The 14,739-nt window shown below is 41.8% G+C and overlaps 1 protein-coding gene, 1 non-coding gene and 1 pseudogene across 4 annotated transcripts in view; 1 reads left to right on the top strand and 2 right to left on the bottom strand.

The window, feature by feature from the left end:
- Positions 1 to 3,531: 3,531 nt before the first annotated feature.
- On the bottom strand, positions 3,532 to 3,604 carry TRNAA-GGC (transfer RNA alanine (anticodon GGC)). The gene has a single exon. It is a non-coding gene; the product is annotated as a tRNA-Ala (tRNA).
- Positions 3,605 to 5,247: 1,643 nt separating this feature from the next.
- The window catches only part of SAE1 (SUMO1 activating enzyme subunit 1), a 66,555-nt gene continuing 57,063 nt past the window's right edge, over positions 5,248 to 14,739 (top strand). Inside the window, exon 1 of one of the 3 annotated variants that reach the window (XM_045510623.1) lies at positions 5,248 to 5,285. In XM_045510623.1, the coding sequence (XP_045366579.1) occupies positions 5,263 to 5,285 (23 nt within the window). In that variant the 5' untranslated portion in view covers positions 5,248 to 5,262. Of the gene's footprint in view, positions 5,286 to 10,769; positions 11,003 to 14,739 lie in introns of those variants that run through there. The other 2 variants (XM_010946862.3, XM_010946863.3) reach the window with 2 other exon arrangements.
- On the bottom strand, positions 7,617 to 8,038 carry LOC123614545 (large ribosomal subunit protein eL34-like; annotated as a pseudogene).

Below are 14,739 nucleotides of genomic sequence, written 5' to 3'. Positions count from 1 at the left end.
GGAAACTACCTAAATGCCCATCGATAGGAGAACAGACAAGCTGTAGTGTATTCACCTTTGAAAGCCCCTGGATGGCTGGAGTATAAGACCCAAATGGCAGAGCCCTTTGTACTTGTTGGGGCCCAGGGCAGGCTGCCCCAGAATATGCCTCAGTAGAATACTGATTATTTTGAATGAAAGCTACTGAGGAAATGACTGGTATAAGGGGAGCACTTTGACCTTCCTGTCTGTCTCCCTGAAGCCAGGAAATAAATCTCCCATGTGAAAGGTGTCCTCCTGTACCGGGAAGTAGAAAGACATCTTTATCACCAGAGATTAGGAACTCAGGGCTAATAAGACTATATAAACAATATAAACAGTTACTTCTTTACAAATTTACTACCCAAGCCCGAACTTTGCTTAAATTCCTTACCAATGAAGCACCCAAACTGAAGTTTCTTTATCCTGTCAATTCCTCTCAATTTGTTTCTTTCTCTAAAAGGAAAAATTTTTGTTTAGAAGCTGCCTGTTTTGGCCACATCTTAGGTTCCATTTCCATGAGACCTCTATGGGCATGAATTAAAATATGACTATTTTTCTCCTGTTAATCTTTCATGTGTCAGTTTTAATAGTAGTCCAGCCACAAAAACTCAAGATGGGTAGAGAGGGAGATCTCACCTGCCCGAACACACTAAATCTTGGACTAGCTGGAGAACCTCCTCTTGCACAGGGCCCAGAAGCCTTAGGGCTTTCTTTGCTGATGAGTGAGAGCAAGTCTCCCTACCATGATACAAGCTGCCTCTAAAACTCCAAGAGGGCATCCAAACCTTGTGGATTTTTTGTAGTGCATGGTGGGGAAGGGGAAGGGCGTTGGAGGGGGAGCAGAGGGGCGGGGAGATACAAGTTTCAGCAATTTGCCCCTTGTTTGGGGAAAAATAAATCCACTATACCTCTTCTCCTCTTCTTCTGGATGTCCCAACCATCTTTTTTTTTTTTTTTTGTGCCAAAACAGGAGAATGAACCAAACATCTATGAGCTGACAGTTCCCTGTATTTTTCTGAAATGGAACCTCTTGTAATGCCCATAAATCTAACCAATGCTTCCTTGGCATGTGTTTCATTCTGCTCTTGGAACATCATAATTCTAGCAAAAGATTTTACTTTTCTAATTCCTGGGGTGGCTCTCTGGTGGGTTCTTTGCGCCGTGGGTGAGCAGTCCCTTAGAGAGAAAACATAGGAGCTTGGAAGCAATACTAGAGGCTGGCTCCAAGCTCTGGAAACCCTGGGGAAGAAAGGAGATCATTGGCCAAAGAGAGACAGTACGGTGTGTTGGATCCTACTGATTGCCAGTGCAATAGCTATTTCCATCTTCTTCCTGACTAATCCAACCTTGGATTTGTCGGGGAAGTGGAAGGAAAGTCTAGTTTAGGAGATGATCATCGGTTTACCTGGTTCTTAAGGAGATGATGTCGCCCCCTAGAGGACATTTTAGAAAATTATGGGAGGAAATATTTTTGTCAACTGGTTCTCAAGAGGACAATATTGTTCTCTTGGGGGCATTTTAGAAATCTGCGTGGACTTTTTGGAGCATCACAATAATCAAGGGGTTCTTGCTGGCACTAGAGGCTGGGGAGTAGGGATGATAGGATGCCTTGCAACATTTCATTGGGAGTGAATGATTACCTGATGAACAAAGTTAATGACAGTTCTCAAATAATGGAAAGAACAATTTATGCTGTTATATTAAACTGTGATGCTGAGCTTTTCCAGTTCTTTTGGAATTGTGTGCATAGCAAAGTCACGGTAGACTTTTGGAAATTTACAAAATGTACACCACCATTTTGGGGGTAAAAATCTAGTTTTGGAACTAGATAGAGGTGATGGTTGTAGCTAGTGACTGTACATATGCCACTGAATTGTTCACTTTAAAATGGTTAATTTTATGTTATGTGAATTTCACTTCAATAAAAAAAAGGTTGAAATATATATATCTAGCACCAAATTTGAGAATATACCATTACATTAAAATTTCTCTATGAGCTTTAGAAAAGTATAAGGGCGAAGAAGGTACAGGGGGCTTTTTAGATGTTGTCAGTGCAGGAGGAAATAATTTATAGAGCAGTTAACTTTATTTCCAGAGCTCTTTTCCACAAAGTGATCAGTTTACAAGAGGTACTGCATACTCACAGGTAATGGCTCAGATCACTCCCTAACCAAATGCAAATGAGTTTGTACCATGGATCTTTAAGGTCACTTTCAAGTCAGTATATTAACTAATAAATCATTTAATGCAAAGGATCTGTTTTTTTCGGGGTTTTTTTTTGACGAGAGACCAAAAGCATGATATAAACAAAATTTTTATTAGTGAAGAAAAAAAAATAGTGAAAGATAGTACACTCCTGAGAATTGGGAGCGGGCCAATCCAAGAGAGGAAAAACGGCCTGAAGGATCTGTTTTGCTCTTCAAAATAGTTTGGTTCCAGGGGAAGCCATAGCTCAAGTGGTAGAGTACTTGCTTAACATGTACAAGGTCCTGGGTTCAATCCTCAGTACTGCCTCTAAAAATAAATAAGTAAACTCAATTATCTCCTTCCCCTACAAGAATAATTTGACTCCTTTATTTTTCTTTCTATGATCCTTGTAAATTTCACTTTAATAATATAAGGCAACTCAGCAAAAGTGTTTACAAAGACTTATCTGAAAGATACTTGATATAGCCCTCTGCCGCCCGGTTTTTCCATGACTTCTAAACTTCTTTCCTGCACAGCGGATATTTGATCCTGTCATTGGCATTTTTCCTTGCGATAGCTTTAGATTCAGAACTTTAAAACAAGGTTGAAAAAAGAAAAAAGCTTTTTACTATGGAAAAGTTCAAAGATGATGTGTGAAAATAGAAGGGAGAGTAAAATGAACCCTTATGTACCCCTCACCCAACTTCAACAATTATAAACTCATAGCTAAGCCTGATTCTGCACTCACTGAACACCTCCCAATTCTGATGATTTATAATTAAATCCCAGACTTAGTCCATCTATCCAGCTAGCTAGGTAGCTAGAGCCACACAGATACATATATTTATTTCTACATATATCTCTATATATTTTAGAATACGCACTTGTACCTGTACTGGGTTAAATAATGTTTTCTTCCCCCCAGATTCATGTCCTTCCTGGAACCTCAGAATTTGACCTTATTTAGAAATAGGGTCATTGAAGAGATAATTAATTAAATTAAGATAAGGTCACATTGGAACTGGAGTTTGGTGGGCCCTTAATCCAAAATGCCCAGTGTCCTTCTAAAAAGAGAAGAGACACAGGGGTACGCACATACAGGGAGAAGGCCATGTGACAAGAGAAGCAGAGATTGGACTGGTGCACCTACAAGCCAAGGAAAGCCAAGGTTTGTGGGCAACCACCAGAAGTTAGAAGAGACAAGGGAGGATTCCTCCCCTGGGGCCTTCAGAGAGAGAGTTTGGACATTCATTTCAAACTTAACTGTGAGGTACGAAATTTCTCTTGTGTGTTCTTTTTAATTAAGAAAATTTTTTTCTTTAATGGAGATACTGGGGATTGAACCCAGGACCTCAATGCACGCCAAGCATGCGCTCTGCCACTGAGCTATACCTCCCACCCTCTCTTTCTAAGCCACCTAGCTTGTGATACTTACTTTTGGCAGCCTTAGGATACTAACCCCTACCCATAACTCTTATTCCAATCCAGTACCATAGGGTTTCTTCCAGCCTCCACCTTTTCTATATTTGTACCTTCTCCAACAGTAAGACAACCTGACTTCCGCTATCCCTCAAATATTGGATGGGGTTATAATTAATCTACTCCAACAACATGCTTAAAAATTGGAGAAATAACCACTAGATGAGTTTGACTCCCACTGGCCTAATCTGAGGAAAATTCCAGTTAAAACACCATACATTATTTTCTAGGCCTGCTGGGCTGCCGTCATATAGAAGCACCAACTGGGTGACTTAAACTACCAGTTATTGGAGGGGAGGGCATAGCTCGGTGGTAGAGTGTGTGCTTAGCATGCACGAGGCCCTGGGTTTAATCCCCAGTACCTTTATCAAAAAAATAAGTAAACTTAATTACCTTTCCCTTCATATTTGTGGAGGCTAGAAGTCTGAGATCCAAGTGTCTGCAGGGTTGATTCCTTCTGAGGGCTCTGAGGGAGAACCTGTTCCAGGCATCTTTCCCCTAGCATCTAGTGAAGGCCAAAAAACCTTGGTGTTCTTTGCTTGTGGATCTACCCCAGTCCCTTTCTCCACCTTCACATGGGCTTCTTCCTGGATGTCTCTGTCCCCAGATTTCCTTCTTCTTATAAAGACACCAGTCCTATTGGATTAGGGCCCACCCTAATGATTTCGTCTTGATCACATCTGCAAAAATCCTATTTCCAAGTAAGGTAACACTCATAGGTCACAGTGATTAGGACTTTACTTGGGGGACACAGTGTGACCCATAACACTTTGTACAGATATGAGCTCATCAATCTGTATAGTGAAATGTATGTACTTAATTATAGGTATTAGACTTTTATCCAAACATACTAGTTTTTAAGACTCCAGTTAGTTAAATATATAAGTAACCAAATTACCTCCCCCTATCAAAAACAACAATGCTCCATTTATTTGTTTATTTATTTATTTTTAATGGAGGTCCTGGGGATTGAACCCAGGACCTCATACATGCTAAGCACACACTCTACCACTGAGCTATACCCTCCCCCTTCCAATGTCATTTAACATGGTTCTAACAGGAAGAACAGGAAAAGAATTCAGACTAGAATGAAACAGTACACAGATCTTTGTTCCATGGGTTTCCACACTAACTGCATTTTAGAATCATCTGGGGAGCATTTTGTAAAAATTCCAGTCTCAGCTCAGCCCCCGACCAATTAAGCCATCTCTGAAAGTGGGGCCTGGGCACTGTATTTGCTGAAAAGCTCTCCAGATAATCCTAATGTGCAGGTGGGATTTCAAACCAGGGCCTTGGTTAATGGTGAGCAGTCACCTGGGTGGAGGTAATTATGTAATCCTTAAACCCAGGAGCCTGATCTCCTGAATAACTGCTCTCCACTTCTTTGAAGTTACACAGTCTCAGTGCAGGCAGCTGTTCTGATTAGCTGTTGCTAAAAAAACAAACTGCCCCATGAGTATATATCTGAGAAAAGTGAAACTGTGTCTCAAAGAGTTATTTGTACACCCATGTTCACAGCAGATGAAAAGGTGGAAGCAACCCAAATGTCTATTGCTGGATAAATGGATAAACAAAATGCAGCATGTACTTAAAACAAGGTATGTACTCACAATGGGATATATTCAGCCTTAAAAAGGAAGGGAATTCTGACACTTGCTACACATGGATGAGCCTTGTAGATCTTATGCTAAGTGAAAGAAGCCAGTCACAAAAAGACAAATACTGTACAATTTCATTTATCTGAGATATCTAGAGTAGTCAAACTCACAGAAACAGAAAATAGAATGGTGGTTGCCAGGGGCTGGGTGGAGGGGAAAATGGAGAATTGTTTAACCGGTATAGAGTTCCAGTCTTGCAAGATGGCAAGTTCTGGAGATTGGTTGCAGAACAATGTAAATAAACTTGCCACTACTAAAGTGTACACTTAGAAGTGGGTGAGATAGTATGTTTTATGAGATACATATTTTACCTCAATTGAAAAAAAAATTGCCCTGAAGTTTTGTGACTTAAAGTAGCAACAATCATTTTATTATTTTTACAGCATCAGTGAGTCAGGAATTCAGGAAGGCTGGTTCTGGCCTGGGATTTCTCATATGGTTGCAGACCACATGACTAGGACTGGAATAGTGGGGGGCTGGGCAGGCATCTCTCTTTGTGTGGTTTCAGGGCTTCTCCACATGGTGTCTCCTTCTGGGCTGATTTGGCTTCCTCTCAACAGGGTGGCTTCAGGGCAGTAGGACTTCTTTCCTGGCATTTCAGGGCTCAAACTAAGGGTTTCTCATGAACAAGGTGGAGGTGGCCTCCCCTATTCTGACTTAACTTGGAAGTTAAGCAAGTGTCCCTTCTGACACACTCTAGTGGTCAAATAGTTACCAAATCCAGTCCCATTTCAAGGAAAGGAAGTAGGGTCAAAAGGATGTCACAACAAGAGCATGTAGATTGGATAAAGAAGGTGTGGTATATATCTTTACAATGGAATACTACTCAGCTATAATAAAGAATGAAACAATGCCATTTGCAGCAACATGGATGGACCTAGAAATTATCATACTAAATGAAGTAAGTCAGACAGATAAAGGCAAATATCATGGTATCACTTATATGTGGAATCTTAAAAAAAGATACAAATGATCTTATTTACAATAGAGAAATAGACTCACAGACATAGAAAACAAACTACATGTGGTTACCAAAGTGAAAAGGAGGGGAGGGATAAATTAGGAATTTGGGATTAGCAGATACAAACTATTATATATAAAATGGATAAACAACGAAGTCCTACTATATAGCTCAGGGATCTATATTCAATAACTTGTAATAACCTATAAGGAAAAATAATATAAAAAAATATATAACTGAATCACTATGCTGTACACCAAAAACTAACATAACATTGTGAATCAACTATACTCCAATTAAAAAAATAAAGCATGTAGGGTGGGAGATATTGTTGTGCACACCTTTATAAAACACAATCGGCATAGTAATGATCAGGAGAAATTAGTGAATCTCCTTGTCACCATAATTATTTCCTTAGTTGGCTTCATTCAACCCTGGGAACATTTGAAGTTAAATATAGAAATGTTGAAGTGACTCAGACCTCAGGAATTAATGTTTTGGTTTAAGGAATTTGTGCATACTTGGCTTTTTATATACTGGAAATGTTTAAGAAAATCTTGCCTTCTAGAGTTTCCTGGTGAGATCTGTGATTCTCAAAAAAATTCTCAAAACTTTTCCCTGCCTTGATTTAGAGACCTGGGATGAATAACTCTAAAGTGGCTGAGCCAAAAAATATGTATATATTTACATATGTTAAATGTATCTATATTATTTTTTTTGACAAAATAAATTTTTGTCAAAAATTTTTTAATTCGTATTTTTCATTGAAGTGTAATGAGTTTATAATATTAGTTTCAGGTGTACAGCAAAGTGATTCAATTATACATATACATATGTATGTATATATTTTCAGATTCTTTTCTACTACAGCTCATTACAAGAAATTGAATATAGTTCCCTGTGCTATATAGTAGGTCCTTGTTGTTTACCTATTTTATGTATACTAATGTGTATCTGTTAATCCCAAACTCCTAGTCTATCCATCCCCCTGCCTTTCTTCCCTGGTAACCACAGTTTGTTTTCTATGTCCATGAATCTATTTATAGATTGTAAATAAAATTTGTATCTTTTTTTTAGATTCCACATATAAGTGATACCACATATTTGTCTTTCTCTGTCTGCTTATCAAATTTTTGACAAAATAAAATTAACATTACCAAATGGTGTCAAGTATTCTCATTCTGTCCCTGAACTTCAGACCATCTGGAATCTCATCTCATCCTCTGGAGTAGGGTAAGGGGGTAAAGTCATGATTGGAAGCTGAATTGGGGGTCAGGACAGCAGTTAGGACAGGGCCTTTTTTTTTTTCCCACTTTTTTTATTACTCAAGCTTCATTTTTTTCTTTAGCTTTTTGACTCTGTGCTTGGGCTTTCAATACTTTCACAACGATTTTCTGCTCCTCAATAAAGAAAGTACGCTTGATCCTGTCACGGACATATTTAGTACATGTGGAACCACAAGAAGCCCGGCTGACATGTTTTTTTGTTTTAGACAGTCTCATAAGAACTTAGGTCTCACAGCGTGAACTCCTTGAAGTTGGCCTGGACACAAGCCACATGCGGATTTTGGTGCTTTCCCAACTTTCTTGGTATAAAGGTAAACAATTCTATTACCAGGGGTTCGGGACAGCCTAGTTTTGTTAGAGGCTGTATTATAGGACAGCCTACGATGGTATGCCAAACGCTGGACCATTCTGAATGCCTCTAGGTATGGTCCCCGGAAGAGGAAAAAGGAGGACAGGGCTTTTTTTAAATCACGTTTTGTATTCTGGGTTCTTTCACTTAGTGTAATGTTTTCAAGGTTTATCTAAGTTGTGACATGTATCAGTATTTCATCCTTTTTATGGCTGAATATTATTCCACTGTATTGATATATCACATTCTGTTTATCCTTCCATCCCCTGATGGATAAATGGGGTTGTTTCACCTTTGACTAGGGTGAATAATGTTGCCATGAAAATTGACATTCAAATAATCTGTTTTAGTCTCTGTTTTCAATTCCTCCAGGTATATGCCTGAGTGGAACTGCTGGATACTATGGTAATTCGATGTTTAGCTTTTTGAAGGGGAGGTGGCCCATTTCTCAAGGGCTGGACCCAGAAACTGGCCCAGCATTCTCTTCTATCACATTTTATTGATCAAGCAGCCATAGAACACAGCTTCAAGGACAGGGGACATAGCTTCTCCCCCAACTCCTCCATACAAATGAAGAATATCACAGGGCTTGAAGACATGTTTTAAACCTCCCACAAAGAATCTGGGAGCCGGGGGGGGGGTGGGCCCAAGGAGAGACCCTCAGGAAAGCATAGTCAGACAAAGAGAATAAACTTCGACTGTAGGTCCTGGAAGGTGCAGGGTCATCTCTGCCTGGGGTTCCTTCCTGGCTTTACTAGTTTTAACCTTCATTTACTCTGTAAAGCTCAGCTGAAAGTTTACATTCTCAGAATATCCTTTCCTAACTCCTACACTAAGTCAGACACTGTCATCACTTCCTCTTCTCCATGACAACACTTCTCAATGTTTCGATCTGTTTTTATGCCACTATTTTATTTCTCCCACTAGACTGTGACTGCCCCTAAAGCAGGAGTGTGTCCATTTTTATCATGATTGTATCCTTAGGGCCTGGCACAAAGTCCAACAGATAGTAGGGATTTGACAAATATTTGTTGAGTAGTTGAATTAGTGAATAAGTCTTTGACTGATGAAGTAATGTCTATTTCCCCTACTAGACTGTCAGCACCACCCAGGGCAGATCCGTTTCCCTTGTTCACCTGATTTTCACAGGGCATGTGTATGCATAGCGAATGTGGTAACTAGCCTTCAAGATGGTCCCCAAATGATCCTTGCCGCCTAGTATTCACACCCTTGTATCATCCCCTCCTATAATGAATAGAGTAGACCAGAGTGTGGCCAATAGGATGTTGGTGACAATGTGGAGGCTGAGGCATAGAAAGCGTTCCTGCTTTCAGCTTCCCCTGGAGGATCATTTGTTCTGGGAGATGTCACCCACTATGTCATGAGGACACTCTAGCAGCCTAGTGGATAGGCCCACATGAAGAGGCATTGAGGTCCCCAGCCATCAGCCATCATTAACTTGCTAGCCATGTGATGAGTCACTTTGGAAGGGAAGTGACCCCCACCCCACCCCATCAGAAGATTGCAGCCCCAGCTGTTATCTGACTGCATCCTCATGAGAGACCTTGAGCCAGAACTGCCCACCCAAACTGCCCCTGAATTCCTGATTCACAGAAACTATAAGAGAGAATAAATACTGATTGTTGTTGTAAGTTCCTAAATTTTTTTCATAATTTATTATGTATCAATAACCCATAGAGTAGGCATTGACCAAACGTGATTTTTTTTGAATGATAATTTGAACTTGGATGAATTGCTACCATTTTCTGAGTCCTGGAGTTGTACTGTAAAAGGGGAGAAAAGATCTATCCCTGAGGCTCACAGAGTATGTAAGATTAGAGCATGTAGTAGGAGCTTAACATACCACCAGCAGTAGTATAACCTCCTGATGAAATATATGGGCCATACAGCCTGGGTTTGAAGCCAAGCTTCACTGCTTCTAAGATGTAAGACTTCGGTCAGTGTACTAACACCTAACTTTGCTGGACCTCAGACTCCTTAGTTATGAGGGAGTGGGGGTGTTAAAGAATTTATCTGCACTTACAAGGGTTAGAGAAATAATCCACGTAGGGCCCATTGAAACTCCACAAGAGGGCAGCTTTTTTTTTTCTTCACTGCTCTATCCTAGCACAGAGATCGATGGCTGACAAACAAGTTCTCGATAAGTATTTGTTGAATGAATAATAAAAAGGCATCTTGCCTAAGGAAAACACATATTAACTATTACTAGCCTACAAGGTTCTACATGATTCCCCACCTGCTTCATATATGACTTAATCTCTTATCCCTTGCCATCCTCTCAGCTCCAACCACCTTGCCCTCTCCACAGTGCTTCAATTCTGTCAGCATGCGCCAGCTTCAGGGCCTTTGCACCTGCTGCTCTCTGGTTCCAGAAACGTTCCATCTCCTAGTTGTCTACCTAGATTGTTTCTGCAGTTCCTTCAGATCTCTGCTCAATGTCACCTTCTCTAAGAAACCTTCCCTGACCACTCCTGTCACCCTGTAGTCCCATATCTTGTTTTAATTTTCTTCCAACATTTATTGCATGTCTGATTTATATATTTTTTCCTTTGTTCTATTTCACAATAGCCCCACTGCCGGGATTTCAGCAGGCGCTCCATTATATTTGCTGAATTAATAGCCTCAGAAAAGGCCACTCGGGTAGCCTCGTGGGGCCAGAAGCCGCGCGGATTCTTGGCCAGTATTGGGAGGAGCCTCCACCACGTGACTGGCTGTCGCCCGCCCGCCTTTGAGGCTAAGGAGGTCCACGTGGTTCCAGGTTGCAGGGGCCGGCGGAGGGGAGGAGGTACTGCGCAGACGCAGCCCCTGGCGCAGGCGCAGACGCGGCCCGGGCGCGCAGCCGGCGGCAGTTGGTGGCGTGTGGGACCAGCGGGAGGTTGCCGTGAGTCCGGCGGGAGGTTGTCGTGAGCCCGACCCGAGCGCAGGCGGCGAGAGCCGGCGCCATGGTGGAGAAGGAGGAGGCGGGCGGCGGTATCAGCGAGGAGGAGGCGGCGCAGTATGACCGGCAGATCCGTCTCTGGGGATTGGAGGCCCAGAAACGGTCAGGGCCGGTGCGGCTTCTTGAGGGGGCGTCTGGCCTGAGGCGTTGGCGGCCCTCGGGGAGTGGAAGGGTTTAATTTGAAGAGGGGAGGCGGGAATCATGTACCCGAGCATGGTCGCCCTCCTGGGAGGACTGGAGGGGTTGATTTGGGAAGCGGGGACATCCTAGGGTGGTGGGAGGGCCGTTCCGAGGGATTGGCGGCTTCTAGAAGAGGAGGTGGGGAAGTCCTGGGGGGGTCGGGAGGATTCTGACTCAGGGTCTTGACGCCCGAAGGGAGTGATGTTGGGGTTTAGATCGAGGGTGGAGGCTTAGGGAATAGGAGGGGCCAGGAATGCATGGAAAGGATGAAAGTGGGAGGTGGGGCATAGTTCATTCATTCATAGGTAGTAGGAACCTGTTCTCTGCTGGACGCTGGAGAGCCTGGCAGACCGAACAGATGGAAGCTTACATTAATTCTTGTGGCCTTTAAGGGGTGGGCCAGTCTGAAAGAATGAAGATTTTTGAGGCGTCTTGGAGCAAGGTTTTTTTCAAGTGGGAGTCCTGAGAGGCTCGGAGAGACTCGGCGGACTGGAGGTACCTGAAGAGGTTGTGTCTAGTTATGGAGGTGTGTCCAGAGAGGACAGGACTGGGTATATCTTGGGCATACCCACGGAGGAAGTAATCATCAGAGGGGATGAGGTCTTTGAAAGGGGTGATTGATTTGATCAAATATGTATTGAGCACCTGCCACAGGCACTATTTTAAACACTGGGCATATGTCAGTGAACCAGGCAGACTCTTTGCCCACATGGAGTTTACATTATAGTGAGGGAGGCAGTAAACATAAATAATAAAATACCAGATAATGCAAGTGCTAGGGAGTAAAAGCAGGAAAAGACGATCAACAAAGGATGGTGAGATGGAAGTGCTGTTTTGATAGGGTGCCCAGGGGGGCCTCTGAAGAGGTAACATTGACCCTCAGACCCATATGAAAAGAAAGCTGTGTGGCCATCTGGAAGAACCTTCCTAGCATAGAGAGTATGAAGTGTAAAATCCTGGAGGCCAGAGCACGCTTGGCAAATTGGAGTCACAGGGTGGATGGAACCAAATGAGTTGAGTAGCTTTTTTTTTTTTTTTTCCCGTGGATAGATTGTTCTTTAAATGTTAATTAAGTCAAATTGGTTAATAATGTTCATATTTTTTATCTCTTTACTGATTTTTTATCTTTACTGATTTTGTGACTGTTCATTCTTTTGATTACTGAGAGTTTTGTTCAAATCTTTATATTTATGGATTTGTTTATTATTTCTTTCAGTTCTATCAGTTTTTGCATTATATTCTTTAAGGCCCTGTTATTAGGTGCAAAAACATTTTGGATTGTCTTGTCCTCTTGATTAATTGACCTCTTTGTAGTTGTATTTATTTACTTTCTAATTGAAGTGAGGAGTAGCTTTTTTATTCTAAGTGTGCTGGGAAACCTATTGGAGAATTTTGAGGGCAAGAGTAACATAATCTGATTTGTGTTTGAGAAGGATCACTCTTGCTCTGTGGAGAATAAATTGAGGTAGGCAGAAGTGGAGATAAGGATTCCGATTAGAAGGCTGCTGCAGCAGTCTGCTTGAGACATAAATAATGGTGTCTTGGAACTCTAGAGAAGGGATCAGATCTAGGTTCTGGATATAATTTGAAGGTAGAAGGGACAGGCTTTGTTGAAGGATTCAGTGTGTGGGGTCTGAGAGGCAGAACTCAAGGATGCCTCCAAGGTTTTGGCCTGAGCAGGTGGAAAGATGGAAGTGCCTTTAGGGACCGAGATGGGGAGACTGTAGGTTTGGTGGGGTGAGGGAGAAATCAGGAGTTCTCTTTTGGACTTATGTTTTAGATGCTTACTACACATCTAAGTAGAGTTATGTGAGTGGTTGAGGTCAGAGGTGAGATCTGGGTGTTGGGAGGTGGTTATGTGATGTGATTGAGTACAGAGTGTAGAATTGATTGAGCTAAGGGTTGAGGAGGCAGGCAGGTCAAGAGAATTTAGTGTGAGGGGTGGGAGCTTCTAGAATTTTTTTGGTGAGAGAGTGTGTGCGTGGTGGGTGGGGTGAAGTGGGGGCTACTTCAGTTTCTTTCAGGTCTGTAGGGTCTTCTGTGATTGGGGAGGAGGGTCATCATGAGGCATTAGCAAGCATCTGAGGTTTGAAGGCATCTGAACTAGAAGATTGGGAATTAAATGATGAGAATGAACACACAAGTGGGGTTGATTGGATGTAGGGACTGCCGTTTGAAGGATTAGAGTGTTGGGGGTCCTAAAGGGTTGGGAAGGGGATCCTAAATGTACTGGTAGAGTTGATCCAAGGGGTTGGTGGCAGTAAGTAGTTTTCTTCACGGTGGGTTAAGGTTGGTGAGGATTAAATTGGAATCAGAGGGTTAAGAATGAATGAATGATCTGAGGAGCAATAAAGAATGGATGTGGGCGGCTCTAAGGAGCAGATGACCTAAGCTGCAAATCAAAGTCAGAATCTGGAATTCTTGGGAGATGGGAGTTATTCTGAGGACGTGAAGATGTACTGAGCTCAGTGGAGAACCTGAAAAGGATTGGCTGAGGGTCCTGTGAAGGAAGGAAGGGGTTACCTATAATTTGAAATCTACAGATTTGTACGCAGTCTTGCAGAGTTGATTAAAGCGCTCTCATGTCCAGTTTTCAAATGAGTCTCATAGCAGCTCTTTGGAGAAAGAAGGGGAGTGATTTCCTCCTGTACAGGAAGGAAGGCAACACTACGAAGCAAATTAACTTGCCTGTAAGGAAACTCCAGAGGGTTAAGGAGAACTTCAGGGACTGGAGTTCCTTTGTGAAATGGAAGGTGGCCTCGGAATCGACGTTCTACATTCTGGCTATAGTTTTGCCTCTGACTCTGTGATTTGAGCCAAGACTGTCAGAGAATTGGAAAGGAGAGACATAATAATTAAAAGGGCCTTCAGGGGAACTCATATAGGCTGGAGGTTTAAAAACTGGGGGGTTATCTCTCATAAAGTGTTTTAATTTTTTGAAATTAATTGCCAGCATTTAAAAATCTAGAGAATTGGCCAAATTGCGGACAATTTGAGCATTAAAAAGAATAAATCTACTTCATTTAGACATAACTTAATAACTTAGAATTCATAAAGCCAAGGTAATATTTTAGCAAAAGAGAAGTAAGACATTTGTCTCCTTTGGAGGTGATTAGTAATGAAGTGTCTTCTGATTTGGTGAAATAAGAACTTCAGTGCACCATCTTCATTGTATTCCTGCCAAATATCTTTTACCCTAATCATGCTTTTAGAGACCAAAGAAACAAAGACACCATTGAGGTAATGATAAGATGTCCAGAATGTGGGACATTTTACAAGACTACTGCCCTGGTTCTCTTCCGGAAGTCAATGTCATGGAAAAAACAAGTGAAGGGACTGTTCTAGAGTAAGAAAGTAAAGAGGTGGTGTCAGATGCAAGGTGTGACCCCTGACTGGACCTTCTTTCAAAAAGCAAACTCCTCTTAAAAAACAAACAAACACATCTTTTACACGGTAGGGGAAATTTGCATATTCATCCCTGTTAGATGATATTTGGGAATTATTTTCTAGATATGATAAATAGTGTGATTATGAAGGAGAATGTCATATTTTTGGCCCTGCATGCTATAGGTTTGAAGTGCCGGGATGTAGGTATATGGGTAAGGCCAAAAGGGCAAAATGTTAATATTCTTTCTATTTTTCTGTATATTTGAATTTTT

The sequence above is a fragment of the Camelus bactrianus genome, chromosome 9, assembly GCF_048773025.1.
Source record: "Camelus bactrianus isolate YW-2024 breed Bactrian camel chromosome 9, ASM4877302v1, whole genome shotgun sequence".
NCBI classification, from domain to species: domain Eukaryota; kingdom Metazoa; phylum Chordata; class Mammalia; order Artiodactyla; family Camelidae; genus Camelus; species Camelus bactrianus.
This window is presented reverse-complemented; position numbering and strand designations above follow the sequence as displayed.